The sequence below is a fragment of the Triticum aestivum genome, chromosome 5B, assembly GCF_018294505.1.
Source record: "Triticum aestivum cultivar Chinese Spring chromosome 5B, IWGSC CS RefSeq v2.1, whole genome shotgun sequence".
NCBI lineage: Eukaryota > Viridiplantae > Streptophyta > Magnoliopsida > Poales > Poaceae > Triticum > Triticum aestivum.
In genome coordinates, this window is record NC_057807.1 from 215,383,997 (window position 1) to 215,399,962 (window position 15,966).

General features: G+C 40.4%; 1 protein-coding gene across 1 annotated transcript; it reads left to right on the forward strand.

Moving 5' to 3' along the window:
- Positions 1 to 299: 299 nt before the first annotated feature.
- Positions 300 to 4,368, forward strand: LOC123111058 (replication factor C subunit 2). The gene is made up of 12 exons (XM_044531735.1): positions 300 to 518; positions 628 to 706; positions 832 to 911; positions 1,865 to 1,984; positions 2,083 to 2,152; positions 2,246 to 2,319; positions 2,403 to 2,523; positions 2,658 to 2,720; positions 2,804 to 2,863; positions 3,190 to 3,315; positions 3,402 to 3,485; positions 4,024 to 4,368. The coding sequence occupies exons 1-12, from the start codon at positions 475 to 477 to the stop codon at positions 4,120 to 4,122; spliced, it is 1,020 nt and encodes a 339-aa protein (XP_044387670.1). The 5' UTR covers positions 300 to 474; the 3' UTR covers positions 4,123 to 4,368.
- Positions 4,369 to 15,966: the final 11,598 nt, after the last annotated feature.

The window sequence follows — 15,966 nt, forward strand, 5'->3', positions numbered from 1 at the left end:
CGGGGAAGGTGGTCCGGAGCGGGCGAAGGAAGATCAATGGCGGCGGAGGGAAGAGAGAGCGGAACTGCCGCGCAGAAATGTCCCTCCCGCCAAATCTCGCTAGGGGTCACCCTCGGGTCGGCCTCCCGCCTCGTGTTTCTAAAAATTGAGGGGGAGAATTTGCCGTGCCTTGTAAAAATTTTAAAGGCCGCGGTCCGATACGGTATTTATTCGGATCATTTTTTTTCACACAAGACTACTGACGGTTATTTTACAATTCAGCGCAACGTGCTCTTACATCCGAATCCTTGCCAGCAAAACCCTCGACTGAGGCGTGCTGAAACACCGAGCCAGAACCCTCACCTCCACACCCACCCCTTAAAACCTCGACCCCCAAAACACAGCGCGCGAAACCGAGACAGCCGCCCGCCGCTCGCCCCCGCCTGCGCAGTCCTCACCATTTCCCTTCGTCGCGGCGGCAACCGAGGAGGAGAGATGGCGCCGCTCGTGCCGTCGTCACAACCATGGGTGGAGAAATAGTAAGCACCCTTCCCCCCCGTCGCCCCCTTCGATTTCCCCATTTCTCGCGCAGTTTGCGAAGAAGCCCTCGTGGTTTTGCTCTAATTGCGCCTGTTCCTGACGTCGCAGCCGGCCGAGGCAGGTGAAGGACGTCGCGCACCAGGAGGAGGTGGTCCGGGTGCTCACCAACACCCTCGAGACCGCCGACGTACGTTCGCGCGCGCGCTCTCTCTAACCCTAGCTCTCCATCTGAGTCGTGACGATGTTTTTGTCTTCTAATCTGTTCATTGAGCCCCTTGGGAGGTGTCTTATTTGATGCTTGGTCCCCTGCAGTTGCCGCACATGCTGTTCTACGGTCCGCCTGGCACGGGGAAGACCACCACTGCGCTTGCCATTGCATACCAGCTCTACGGGTACTCCCTTGCTGGCCATTTTTCTTTGGTTTTGTGTATTTGTCTCTGCTTGGGTCAGTATTAGCAGTAATAATTAACTTAGAAGGTAGGGATGTAAACCGGGTCCCGTTTAAGCCCATGTATGGTCTAACAGTTTAAAAAAGCTTTTTTCCGAGGAAAATTAACTATGGAGCTAGCTAAAACTAACTAAACGGGACTTGCGGACGCCGTTTATTTGCCATTTACATCCCTAGGTGTCATACTTGTCAATAGTCAGCGATCGTGTAACTGTAGTCAATGTAATGGGAGCATTAGATGCGCATGGTGCATTGTGCAATGTTCTGAGTCAATAGATGTTGAGCTACTTCTGTATATAGTTTGTTGTAGAGTTCTATGGAGATCCATTCATCAGAATGGCGCCCTAACTCTGTTCATTGTTGTGCGCAAACAGTGTAGTAATGGGATTACATTTCTTTCTAGAAAGTTGGAGCTTTTGATAAGAATGGACTGTCACGATGTTAGTTTTTTTTTTTAATTTGGCAGATGCTGGGTTGTCTAATCAGTACAATCTTAAGAATTGGGTGCATATTTGAAAACAGAAACAATTGTTTCGAGGGTATGGTTTACTGATTATGTGATGTGCTGATACTCACTGGGCCATATAACAAGTAGAATGCCTGCTTTATTATTGGACAGTGAGGATATCTTTGTGCCATGGCAATACTCGTTAGAATATCCAAACATGTTAATGCTTCATCTTTGGGTTAATGAGTTGAATGGTGCATATTCAATTCTAATTCAAGAAATGAGAACCTTCGGTAGTTTAAGCTTTATAGATGCTTACCTAAAGGTCTTATCCTTTGATTGTGATAATTAATTGGTTCCAGCATCTCTGGTAGTAAAAACTATATGAGATTACTGCCAGTATGATTGGAAACTCGGTTTAGTTTTCTGGTTCTCTTTGGATAACTCAGTCCAGAGCTCTACAAGTCAAGAGTTTTGGAGCTTAATGCGAGTGATGAACGGGGAATTAATGTGGTGAGGACAAAGATCAAGGATTTTGCTGCTGTGGCTGTTGGTTCTGCACGGAAAGGGTAAGCTCAACACAATTAGGAACCTTCAGATTTTCTGATTTTCGTTTGATAGTTACATTGTTGATCACTGTCTATTTCTGTTTTGCTACGGCCTTCAGTGGTTATCCCTGCCCACCATACAAGATTATTATACTAGACGAAGCAGATTCGATGACAGAAGATGCCCAGGTACATTACCATATGTAGCACTCATATATCATCATTGTTGCAGTACTTTATAAAGTATGTGTGAAAGTCGATGATACCATGATTTATTTGCAGAATGCATTGAGGCGTACTATGGAGACTTACTCCAAAGTGACAAGATTCTTTTTCATATGCAATTATATCAGCAGGTATTCATCAATCTTTTCATATTATTCTTCCTGTGGTACATTATTTATTGAATTTATGAACCCATGATCATTGTGCAATGCAGGATAATAGAGCCACTTGCATCAAGATGTGCAAAGTTTAGGTTCAAGCCTCTTTCAGAAGATGTGATGAGCAACCGCATTTTGCATATATGCAATGAAGAAGGGCTCACTCTGGATGCTCAGGTAACCTTACTGTTTTCACTTCAAAATATATGTCCACATCATACATATTCCCAGCCCAAGTTTTGCCACAGATCCTTTAATCAATTGTCGGCTTATCTTGACATATTGAGTGGCTTCTGTATTTTCCATATTAGGCGCTATCCACATTAAGTGCCATCTCTCAAGGAGATCTTCGTCGTGCTATAACTTATCTTCAGGTCTGATGGTTTTCTCAGTTAGCACTTTGCATTATGCTATGGTTTAAGTATGTCCGTTTTCATGTTACTTTTTGTGGTTGCAGAGTGCAGCTCGCTTATTTGGATCTTCTATTTCTTCCAGCGACCTGATTAGTGTTTCAGGGGTATATCATCACACACTTTCTTGCAAATGCCAACTTACATGTTAAGTTACAAATTTTGGTACTTCCTGCAACATATTGTTATACGAAAAACCTGCTTGCTTGATAATGTTGTTCTCTTGAACTTTAATAAAGTGGATTTGGACCAGGATTTGGTTTTGGTAAGGTTCTGCACATGGTGTGATCAAATTGTTTGGTTGCAATCTCATGCTGTGATAAATTTTACTGTGAAAAGAGTTGGGTCATTTGAACAAGAAATTGTTTTTTCTCTGCCTTCTCTTGGGAGGTCAAATTATTCCGTTTTCATCAAGTTTACCTTCCTGCATCAGGCTATCCCTGAAGATATTGTCAAGTCATTGCTTGTAGCATGCAAATCTGGTGAATTTGATGTGGCAAACAAGGAAGTTAGCAATATTATTGCAGACGGATATCCAGTTTCCCAGCTGCTCTCGCAGGTCAGCTCTCGTATACATAGATGACATGATGTGTTACCTGTTGTTTTCATCTTACAATTACCACTGACTAAAGTGTTCACATTCAGTTTCTAGATGTGATTGTTAATGCGGATGATATTCCAGATGAGCACAAGGCAAGAATATGTAGAAAGCTTGGGGAAGCTGATAAGGTTTATCTCATTCTTTATATGCTAGTTTCACGGGATAGCCATCCAAAATTGTACTCCCTCCGTCCCATAATGTAAGACGCTTTTTGACTCTAGCATAGTGTCAAAAAACGTCTTACATTATGGAACGGAGGGAGTAGTACGAGAACAACCATTTTTTTCATACTTACTTTCGTGAGTTGCATGTTGCCATAGAGAAACCTAAAACATAATTAAAAAAAATAAAGCATTGGGAACCTAAAACATAATAAATAAATAAAGCATTGGGAACCTAAAACATAAAAAAAACACATAGGGAAATTTGATGACAGAGGATTATAATGGAGGGTAAGATAAGTAATGTTCTGCTTCTCGGTTTCTGGGAAGCTTGACCTGAGTATTTCAGCAATATCGATCAAAGTTAGAACATGACTTTTTGTTTACAGTCGGAATAAGTCCACGATTTACATGTGCTATGACATAATGAATCTTTCAAAAGACTTGGTCCTTCTGTTCCATTCTTCTTCTCATAGTCCTTTCATTTAACTTTTATGATTTGCAGTGCTTGGTCGATGGGGCAGATGAGTATTTACAGCTCTTAGATATGGCCAGTGAGACAATCCGTGCTCTGTTTAACATCCCGCAAGGGTTGGTCTTCTAAGAGAAGATAATGGAGATGAATAGTGATACTGCTGCCGGCTGTCTGCAAACTCTGGCAAATATATCTTGTGTCTCCTTCCCAACTTAAGATGCTAGAGAGGCCTAACCTCATTCTCATCATACTCTTGTGCTATTTTTAGATTGGTTTGTGATGTTTTAAGTCCGATGAACTCACTCTGTTTTTCAACCAAGTGAATTGTGCCTGAATATATCAACGATCACAAGAACAGTTCTGACTTGTCATGCATTCCTCATACGTGCTTTCCTTTGCATAATATGATTCATAACATAATTAATGGTCACTACGTATATGAGATGCTATTTGTTCCCTTCCTCTTCCTTACCCAGACTGCTTGCTATTAGGGTCTTGTTTGGGGATCACATAAATGTGAGAGTAACCAGGCTGTGGCTGGATGCTTTTTTTAGGGACTCTCGTTTCTTTCGCCCTAGGCAATCTCTTTGCTTGCTGACATAAACTTTCAACATAGATCAAGTTGTTTTTTAGGAGTTTTACCTCTTCTTACTTCTTGACATCAGAAAGACAAGCGCTTACCTCCTTCCTAGCAACCTACATATCTGTCTACTCAAAGCACATTCGGAGTATAGTTGACTATTCCTCCTTTACGTATCTCAGCCAAAGCCTACTTTATTCTCTGCAAGCTAGGTAGTTAAGGAAGATGCTTGGCGAGAAGAGTTAGGATCCGGCTTGCCTGCTCCCTTCCCATGCTCCCATCCGTGCTCCCACTTCATCCTACGGCTGTCCTTTTTCCTTTTTCTTTTCTAATATAATCATCTCCCCCCTGATTTTTAGGGGTGGGGCCAGGTCTTATTTTCTTTCAATCAAATCAAGCCACGTACGCAGGAGCACGGATGGGAGCATGGAAAGGGAGCAGGCAAGTCTGGTCCGAAGAGTTATCCCCTTAAGATTTCAAAGAGTAAATTGTAATAAACTACCACTTTGAGGGCTAGATTATTAGAAAACATTTTTTTGACAGAAACCAACATGACCACGGTACTTTTTTTTTCAAATAACATTGATCGCCGGATTAGAACGCTTTAAGCCTGTTTATGACATACAGGCCCGGTTGTTAGGAGGTGACTTGGCAAAAAACGCCACCTGGGCATTTTGACTAGTCAAAATGCCCTTCCATACCCACGCGCGTCGTCGCCCTCCATCTCCCCCCGTCGGCAACCAGCCATGAGGGAGGGGGATGGACGGGCGCGCGTATGACATGTCGTCAAGGCTGGACGCTAGCAAGCTCTGCTCCGGTCGAGTACTTCAGGAGTTACTGCAACCACGACAGCGAGCAGTGGCCGCCACGCGTGTTCGTCGCCAAGGACGAGTGGTTCTCGTCGTCGAGCATCTCATAGCAATTGTCGTCGAGCAAGCATACCACCTGCGCGAAGTTCCGTGGCGGGATGACATCTCTGGCACCTGCGCCGTGCTTGACCCCGCACTTGCGCACCGCGAGATCGCGCTGCACGTCGGCCGCCGCTGCACAACGCAACGGGGAGATATCCTGGACGCGCCGCCATGCTCTACACCCCACCCCAGGTCGTAGTCGCCAAAATGTGCCGCCCGCTCTACACCTCTGGTCCGCGTCACCAGATGTGTCGCTGCGCGCAGAGTCTCCTCTGACCGCCCCCGATGAATGGAACGCCTCTGTTTGAAGTAAAAAGTAAAGAACGAGAGAGTTGAATGAAAGATGATCCATTAGTCTTTATTGATGATAAAAGTGAGGTATTTATACCCAGATGGAAGTACACATGGTGCTTGGCGGTCAAGTAAACACATAGTTACTTGAGGGCCAAGGAATTACATAGTTGCCTTGAGAGCCAAGGAATTACATAGTTGCTTGAGAACCAATCAACCTATCTAACAATTAACTTAATCCTAATTAGCTTAATGAATAAGCAACTATTCTATTCTTAACACTGCCCCTTGTACAACGCCTCTTCTTTAGTACATTCATCATCTTGACAAATTCTTTGAATAATTTTGAATGTCTCCTCCAAAAACCATGTGGGAAAAATATGAGAAGAATAGTGCAGATATGTTGCTAAAACTCCTTTAAACCCAGTGGGAAAAATAATAAGGAGAAAATGATGCAACATATAATGATTATTGCCTCTTGATAACTCATATGAGAAAAACCTTTGAAGAAGGAGAAAACTCATTGATGAGTTTAGAGAACAATTAATATGTCTGGAGTATACTTTCCTTTAAAAACCCGATGGGAAAAAAACTTGAAAGTATAGCATATGATCTTAAAAAGATATTGCCTCATTAAAAATCATTATGAGAAACTTTGAGAGAAAACTCATAAGTGAAAAGAGTGCGATATGATATGCCATTGAAAACTCCTTTAGAACCCAGTGGGAAGAATATAAGGAGAAAATGATATGACATATACGGGAACTTGTGTTTATATTGTCTCGTTAAAAACCTTTATGAGAAACCATTAGGGAAAAACCCATGAAGGGAAAAAGAGTATAATATATGCAATCTTAGGATTGTTAATAGGTTATAGATTTGGAAGATTACTCCCCCTGAACTTTGCAAACCTGGAGAATGTGTAATACAAATTCCATTGATATGGTCATGACATTATGAATAATCTATAGGACTTTCAAAGTATGTTGTCTGCATATTGTTTCCTTACTTGTCTATAATTCGTGAGGATAAGTAATTTTTTTAGCAATGTACTTTATGATATTGCTCTTCATATAACCTGTAGTTTTTGAGTAACACAAGTGGTAGCATCTTGACAAATCAAGTTATGTGATTCCGAAGAATCCCAACCACATGATTTTGAGTGTGGTTAATCATTCTGTTGAGCCATGCATATTTGGCAATGCTTTTAGATAAAGCAATTATGTTAGAGTGATTAGTGGAAGTAGTCGTTAAAGTCTATTTAGATGACTTTCATGAGAAGACTATTCCAGTGAATTCAGTCACTGATATGGCATTGTTGGGATCAAATAAAGAGCCAATATCATTTCATCATATCATGGTCATATCTTGATTTTCCTGATGGAATTGCCCAAGATTTATTGTGGGCTTGAGATATAAGTTAATATTTCTTATATCGACCATGTACCTTTTGTTGGTATGATATATCCACATTGAACTTCTCATATATATTTTGGATATATGTAGACTGATATGTATTCTTGAGAGAATGCTCAAGTTGTAAACTTAAGCTAAATTTGGTTGAATCCAAATTTCCCGTCTTGAGATAATTGTGTGCATGTTCAGATCTTGTATAGACATTGATGATGAGGTCATCAATATACATTGAGGTGATGAAAGGAAGTCAAATTGATTCCTTTATTAAACATGTAAATAATCATCATTAATCGAGTAATCCTTTTTAAGAAGGAACTCATTTAGTCGGTAGTACCATATGATTTCCGACTATTTCAATTCATGGAGCGACTTATGAAGTTTTACACAAAGCTTGTTGCGATTTGCTTTTGGATTAGGAAGTGTAAGCCCTTCAGGGACTTCAATAGAGATTTCCGAAATGAGTGACTCATATGAGTATGTAGCCACTTCATCCATCAAGTGCATGGATAATATTTTTTTATTGCCAATGATATTTAGTATCGAAACATAATTCCACTCATACCAAGCGGGTATGTTACATCGTAATCGATGTTGGGTCTCTGCCTGAACCCTTTTGCTACAAGCCTCGCTTTCTCACCACCTCATTGACTTTTTTTTTGACAGTAAAACTCTCTATTCCTCATATAATTGACATGTCGTTTACAAGCAGATGAGAAATAAAGGCAGGAGTTTCATCCTCCCAGACTACAGAAGATCTATTGCTAAAGGAGTACTTTGCTATTTCATCAGCCACCATGTTTGCTTCCCTAAAGCAATGATTAAAGGAAATCTTCTCGTAGTCTAGCATCAAGATCTTGCACTTTGCGATTGTTGCTAACTCGGGACCTAAGTAGCCCTCCAGCTGATTAATGGCCTCTACAGCAAAAGAAGAATCTGATTCAAACATGACTCTAGAGCAGCCAATCTGACTTGCCAAGAACATTCCGTTCCTGATTGCGATGAGCTCCGCCGAGTCCACATCAGTGACGTTGGGTAAGAACCAGAATGCAACAGCTACAAAATCCCCCCGTTCATCTCGAGCTACCGCTCCAGAAGCGCCAGAGAGTGTCTCAGACTGGAAAGCAGCGTCAACATTTATCTTTACCATCCCATGTACTGGTTTTTTCCATAAACCATCAATCTTCCTAGCAGGTCCATTCAGCTTAAATGATCTATTTGTTGCTAACACCTTGATCGAGAGTGCAGTTTTCTCCGGGTTCTGAACCTGTATCCCTTTCACCGACTGTCGTCTCTGCCACCATATATACCATGCAGCAATAACAGCAAGTTCTGCCTTTGGTATCTCTCCATCTGTACCTCGTAATTTCGAGATGATCTCCATGGTTATAGATCCCGATCTATCCTCGATGACAGCTCTTTGTATGTCTCGCAGCAGCCCCAAACTATCCCAGACTTTGGTTGCTCTTTGACATTTAAACAAACAATGCTGAATATCCTCATCACCAACTGAGCACACTGGACACTGTGGAGAACATGGGATATGCCGGTTAGCTAGAACTCCTAGACAAGGGAGAACTCCGTGCAAAACTTTCCAAGCAAAATGCTTGATTTTCCCCGGTATTTTAAGGCTCCACATATCTTTCTAGACCGCATTTATCCGTTGGCTCCCTTGTCCATCAGCTCTCATAAAGCGTGATCCATGCTGGTGTTCAAATTCCCTGTGGTACGCCGACCTCACAAAGAATGTGCCAGAGCGTGTGTAGTTCCATCCTACAAAATCTTCTGTCAAGTTAGCAGATAACCGAATCTGTAATATTCTGTGTACATCCACGGGCGAGAAAATATCACGAATGAGGTCTTCGTCCCACTGTCCCGTATATGGATCGATTAGATCTTCTACTTTGGTGAGAAGTGTTGCCCCCCTCTCAGTGATTACCCTTCGTGTCACACTCGATGCAATCCATGGGTCCTGCCAAATATCAAATTTTGATCCTGTCCCCACTTGCCATATACAACCCCTCTTGAAAGTCTGGATGCCCGCTACAATGCTTTGCCATGTGTAGGATGAACCTTTCTTTGGACCTGCTTTGAGGATATCTCCGTCTGGGTAGTATTTTGCCCTCAGAACTTGTGCACACAAAGAGTCCGGGTTCTGGATTAGTCGCCAACACTGTTTTGCTAACAAAGCAAGATTAAAACTGTGCAAGTCTCTAAAACCAAGCCCACCTTCCTTCTTTGGGACACACAATCTCCACCACGCAAACCAATGCATCTTTCTATTCTCCTCAATATCTCCCCACCAAAAACCAGAAATTTCAACGGTGATAGACTTACAAATACCTTTTGGTAATTTAAACACAGACATGGCATAAGAAGGTATTGCTTGTGCTACAGATTTGACCAAGATCTCCTTACCTTGCATCGAAAGTGTTTTCTCCTTCCAACCCTTCAATCTCTGGCAGACTCTATCAATCAAATGCTGAAAATAGTCGCTCCTGTCCACCCCCACCATAGTAGGGAGGCCCAGATAAGTGTCTGGACAGGGCTTCTGTCATGATGTTTAAGTCTCTGCAAACAGTCTCTCTGACCTGGACACTCGTATTTGGGCTGAAGAAAATACTTGATTTGGCATTACTCACAAGCTATCCTGAGCTCGTACAATATGTATGAAGGACCCTTTTGAGAGTACCCGCATTATGTGAATCTGCCTTCATTAGAACTAGCGAATCATCTGTATATAACAGATGCGAAATAGAGGGGGCGTTTCTACAAACCCCGACCCCCTCAAGGCCTCCAATATCCTATTCATGTGCTAGCAAACTTGTTAGTCCTTCAGAACATAACAAAAATAGATATGGAGACAAAGGGTCTCCCTGTCGTAGGCCTCTCGTAGGAGAAAATTCTTCAGTCTCAGTATTATTAAAACGTACTCGGTAGCTTACTGAAGATACACATTCCATAATCAGCTCTACCCAATGTGGATGAAAACCCATCTTCAACATTATCTTCTCCAAGAAGTTCCACTCTACCCTGTCATATGCTTTGTTCATGTCCAACTTAACAGCACAGAAGCCGTTAACCCCATGAGTTTTCTTTTTTATTGCATGGAAACTTTCATAGGCTACTAACACATTGTCGGTGATGAGTCTACCTGGCACAAAAGCACTCTATGTTGGGGATATAATGTCAGGGAGAATCTGTTTCAACCTATTTGCAAGCATCTTTGAAATTATTTTATACACCACATTACAGAGACTGATGGGCCTATACTGTGTGATCAACTCTGGGCTGTCCACCTTTGGAATTAGCACAACATTTGTAGAATTCCAACCATTAGGAATCTTCTTATTGTTTACAACATTAAGTACCTCATCTGTCAGCTCATCGCCCACAATATGCCAAAATCTTTTAAAAAAGATTGCATGAAGTCCATCAGGACCAGGAGCTTTCATATCTCCTATTTGGAACAAAGCTTTACGGACCTCTTCTCTGGTATACTCAGCCAAAAGCAAATTATCCATTTCATTTATAACCAAAGGATTTACATAGTTTAATAGGTCCTGATCCACAACTGCCGAAGTGGATGTAAAAAGATCATTAAAATAATTCTGGATTATAGGCTTGAGATTATCATTACCTTCTACCCATAAATCATCACTATTTTTAATCTTCTTTATTAACTTCCTACGCCGACGCGCCGAGGTTGAATGGTGAAAATAAGCTGTGTTTCGGTCACCTCGGCGTAGCCAACTAACCTTCCCTCTCTGTGCCCAATATATCTCATCCCGTTCAAGCAAATTCTCAATCAACAAGGAGAGTTCCTTCTGTTGCAATTTTATACCTGGTGTCGGGCTAGCTTGCATGAGAGTTTCGAGCTCTCGTTGTGCATTTCTCAATCTCGATCTAGGCTCTTTCAGTATAGCCCGGTCCCATGCATGCAAGTCTTTGTGGACAGCAGCTTGTTTAGCTCCTGTACCGGGACCAATACCCCTCTGGGCAGCTTTCAACCACGCCGTTTTCACCACCTCTTCAACAGTCTCCTCCGCTAGCCATCTAGCTTCAAAATTTCTTTTGTAAGTCGGCCTACTCTCTGCCACCCCGGTTAAGTGATTAGTATCTAGGAAAATGGGTCGGTGGTCAGATTTCCCCATCTCAAGGTTGCTCAGACCCGCCCAAGGGTGCATTAGCAGCCACTCCGCATTTGAAACTGCCCTGTCCAGCCTCTCTCGTAAACCTCCTCAGAACCAGGTGAATTTGTTCCCTTCATATCCCAAATCTTCCAATGAGCAGTGAGACAACGCATCCTGAAAGGCTTGGATGCGAGTGTGAGGGTGGGTACACCCCCTCCTTCTCCGATGAGAGCAAAATTTCGTTAAAATCCCCTATAACAGCCCACGGTAACCTAGATTGCGCATGAAGGTCCTGCAACAGTTTGTACGTACGATCCTTATTTTCCCAGCTCGGCTCACCGTAGATCCCGGTGAGTCTCCACATATCTCCATTCTCCTCTTCTACCGAAACATCGATGAAATCAAGGGTGGAAGCCCGGGAGTAGATCCTCACCTCCTTCTTCCAGACCAGAAGTAGTCCACCCTTTCTACCATCTAAGCTGGGAGCAATGATCATCTCATCCATGCGTAATTTCCTCATCAACTCTTCTGCCTTAGATTCATCCAAATGCGTTTCAGACAGAAAGAACGCATCCGGTTCATATCGCCTCTGGATATCCAGAAGCGAGCGAACTGTCGGGGCTCCCAGTATTCCATATGAAAGGTACTTATGAGGAGTAGGTATTACTACGGTAAATACCACTCGTTTGCAGAGCGAGTGCTATTCTTCGTTACTTGCTTACTTTTAAGTGAACCAATATGAGTGCAAGAGGCACTCTACCATGGATTTCGGTTCAGGGCCCAAAAGGTTTTAGCAATTTGAGAAGAAATATATGTCGACAAATGTAGTCTTTAGTTTATATGATTCTGATGGAACCATTGAAGTTTGTGGAAATATACTTATTCCTTTTTAACTCCTTGTGATTTCCTACAACAAATGGAGTCAAGGTGTTTCGATGTCCCGGCACCAAAACATTGGTGCACATTTATGCCGGGCTTTGGATGATGAGCATCCAATGAGGTGTCTTTGAACTTGATGTTGAACTACATTTACTGGTTGAGGATTTGATTTCCTCTGTTTCCGCGGAAGCATATGAGAAATTGTATCTTGTCTTGTCAGATTTTCTCCCCCTCTTGCTCTCATTTGGGGAGAAGAGTGGTTTATCAGGTACCTCCACTCTTACTGACACTTTACTGCAGGAATATAGAATTTAGTAACACCTTGTTATCAGTAATTGTATGTGGCAGATTTGCAATGTGTTGCAAATATATGATTCTCTAAACTTCTAGTTCAGATTCTTTGAGTACGTGGATATAAGGATTAAATGTCAATAACATTTCTAATTTATTTCTCGACATTCTTTATGGTACTTATCTCCCCCTAATGCCAAAAAATATCCTTATTGCTGATGCAATCAGCATACGAGCTATGAATAATTTTGCGGATAAATTGTTATTCCTCACATAGATCCCTAATTTTCTGTGAGTGCCCATTGATGTACGCTGGAGTGGTGATATCAGTATGTAACCGAATTATCGCAGATGGGAAATACTTTGTTGATTTCCACGTAGTTACTACAAGGGGAAAGTAGTATGATATGCAGTTGGTATGATTTAGTTCATACATACGGTGTGTAAGGCCGTATGTGTCCAGCAAGAGGCTAGTAAATTTACAATTCTTTAAAAGTGGTCATGTAATTCATTTGACTATCTTTGATAAGAAATTTAGTTAAACCATTCTGGGTATGTACATAGGGTACTGAATGCAATCAGAAAATTCTTGTGAAATGAGTTCAACGACATTGTCCATTCGAATGGTTTTATCCTTTGTTCAGGAGAATTTGCTCCTACTTTGATAAGTGAAGCAATTTATCGGGTAAGATCATGGTTGTGTGTGATAAGATAAGAGACACACTTAAAAACATTTTATGAATGTGTCTATGAGTACCATGGAGTATCTAAATTATCCAGATAATGGTTCAACATTCCACATATATCTTTTGAATGTGTTCAAGAAAGAATAACTGGCTCATTTAGAATTTTAAGGTGAGAGTTCCTTAAAATAGATTTCCCCTATGGAACATGTGGTGCACATATAATCTGATGATATGGGGAATATTGTGCAACTTGTTAAGTTGTGACCAATAGAATTGTCAAATAATTTTCTAATCATCCCCAAACCAGGATGACTAAGGCTATCAAGCCTAATATTTAATTCATTAATACTTAAAAAATCATTGTGTACGCAACAATATTGAGTATGAATTGAAACATACATTTAAATTTATCAAATATTGTATCCAAGGGATACGATATTTGACACTACATGTAGTAGTACAAGTATAGGCTAATAATATGTTGGGATAATTAGGCGATTACCTGAGGTCTATGATATTCTTGAGTGCAAATGAGTCCATCCTCCATTCTTTGCACTAGAATTTGGTCCTCCTTCTGATGAAGATTCTGAGAACAATCCTTTACCAGAATCTGGTTGTTATTTGCAAATTTTCAAATTTATCCCATTGAACTTATTGACCTTTTAATAAATTTGTGGTGTGGTTCGACCATATATTTGAGGATTTGGTAATCATAGAAACAATATTTATATAACCACACATTTGACAAACTTGAGAGTTATCTTTTGATCATTTAAAAATGACCGATTCCTATTAAGAGATAATTATATCTTTGGTTGTGTATTAGCCTCCACTTTACTTCGAATTCCTCATGATTCTATTTGTTACCACTAACTTGCATAGTATTCTCGGTACTAGCAAGAATTTCAAATAATGGTATAGCACCCGTTGGGTGAATCTGATGATTTTATGAAATTCCATGTTTCTTCGTCATAAAAATGGTAGCACCATATTAATAGGAGGTAAAGTGTATAAGGAATTTTCAAGCGGATCTGCATATGAAAATATTTGATCACGGGATCTCAACTTGAAAGGTTATTAAGTGACAGAATTGTGAGCTGCGATAGACTTGAGGTCTTGAAAACTGAATGGTGGTCATCCGCGATGTGCTCATTCTCTTAAGGGAAATATTCGAAGTGAATAAATATTCAGCCATAATGTACTTAGCTTGAGAACTAAGTGTAATTTGTGACATATAAAATGCATATCTACATACTTAGCTATTAATAGAATAGCCATGACATATTGTCCTGGCGGTGGATTTATAGTGGCAACAATGCCATAGGTGGATACAATGACTGATGTCATGAATCATCTTAAAATAAATACTCCCACCTAATCATGAATTTAGTGCATTTGGAAATGTAAGCAATGAAAATGACTTTTTTGAGAACAATCATGGCTAAGGTGATCCTAGGTGTATCCTTCAGTACAACACATGTGATGAAATCATTGTTAATATTTTGGACCTCATTCTTGAAGAAGTGTGTGACTTTAGAGTCACTGCCAAAACGTATAGATTTTGCATGTTTAACATTGGTTAATCACTATGAAAGTATAACCACATTGTGATGTAGACCTTGCAAAAGTGTTGAGACACTCAATCGTTGCTATAAATTATGGTACCCATCTTGTTGACGGACGACACTAATCAAAATGTGACATAGGCTCCACTTTCATGTATTTTACCAATGTAATAGAAGGTAATCACCGGGGTATGCAAATATTTGCGTAATTTACTATGACATATTCAAGCCAAGTGAGGCTTGAATTAGTGCAAGTATACCATTTCGATATATAGTGATTGCGCATAAATAATATTTACTATGAAAGTAAATCATTTTAGTGAACAACAACAAATGCTTCAGAGGAGCCAATTTTAGAACAACTGATGCTTTTATAACCATATGTGTAGACCTCAATTTATATAGAATAACACTTTGAAGATAATCACCGAATGCGGTGTAGATCTCGCAGTAATAGATAACACAATCTGACTTTTGTCAGTAAATGTTCATATCTCTATTACCTTATGTTATGCTATATTTAAGAAAATCACTTTGAAGGTAATCATCTGCCAAAGTGACATGATGTAGACCTTTCAGTAATAATGGATAGTCTGCAAAATTCGCAGTAGATTCCAGTATTACCTTATGATATCTTGAGGTAGTCACATCTAATATTAATATTTGGAAGAGCACTTTAAAGGTAGTCATCTTATCAAATGAAAAGACGTAGACCTCACAGTAATGATGGATAATCTGCAAATGATGCAGTGGATGCCACCATACCTTGTGATTCACAAATAAAATTTGGGCTAGTCATATTGAGTATGAAAATTTATAATTCTTAAGGTTTGCAAAGAAAAAAATCCGTGCAAAAAGTTGTTGTCTAAGATCGCATGTCATATGTAAATTTTGCGGTGAAGACATAGATCATGTCTTGAATTTAGGAGAAATAGGGTCTCGAATGTAAGCAAAATGCACTTATGCAATAGTATTAATGTGGTAATACATATATGGGGAAAAATAACAATTCACATACTTATGCAAATGTATGAAGACATGAGGTCTTCAAATCAAAATTTTACCCATTGTAAAATGGTGTATAATTATGTTGTATATATAATTTGGGATGAATTGGGGGTTAAATCGTAAAGTTTTGTTAACCAGATGGCTGAACAGAAAACTTAACGAGTTATATGGGATCATCACATAACCTGAGGGTTAAATTACAAATTCATCAAATAG

Coding starts and splice junctions, on each gene's coding strand:
- LOC123111058 (XM_044531735.1), top strand. CDS start 475: ATGGCGCCGCTCGTGCCGTCGTCACAACCATGGGTGGAGAAATA. Junction 2,864..3,189: donor ACCTGATTAGTGTTTCAGGG/GTATATCATCAC, acceptor TTCCTGCATCAG/GCTATCCCTGAAGATATTGT. Junction 3,316..3,401: donor TTTCCCAGCTGCTCTCGCAG/GTCAGCTCTCGT, acceptor GTTCACATTCAG/TTTCTAGATGTGATTGTTAA.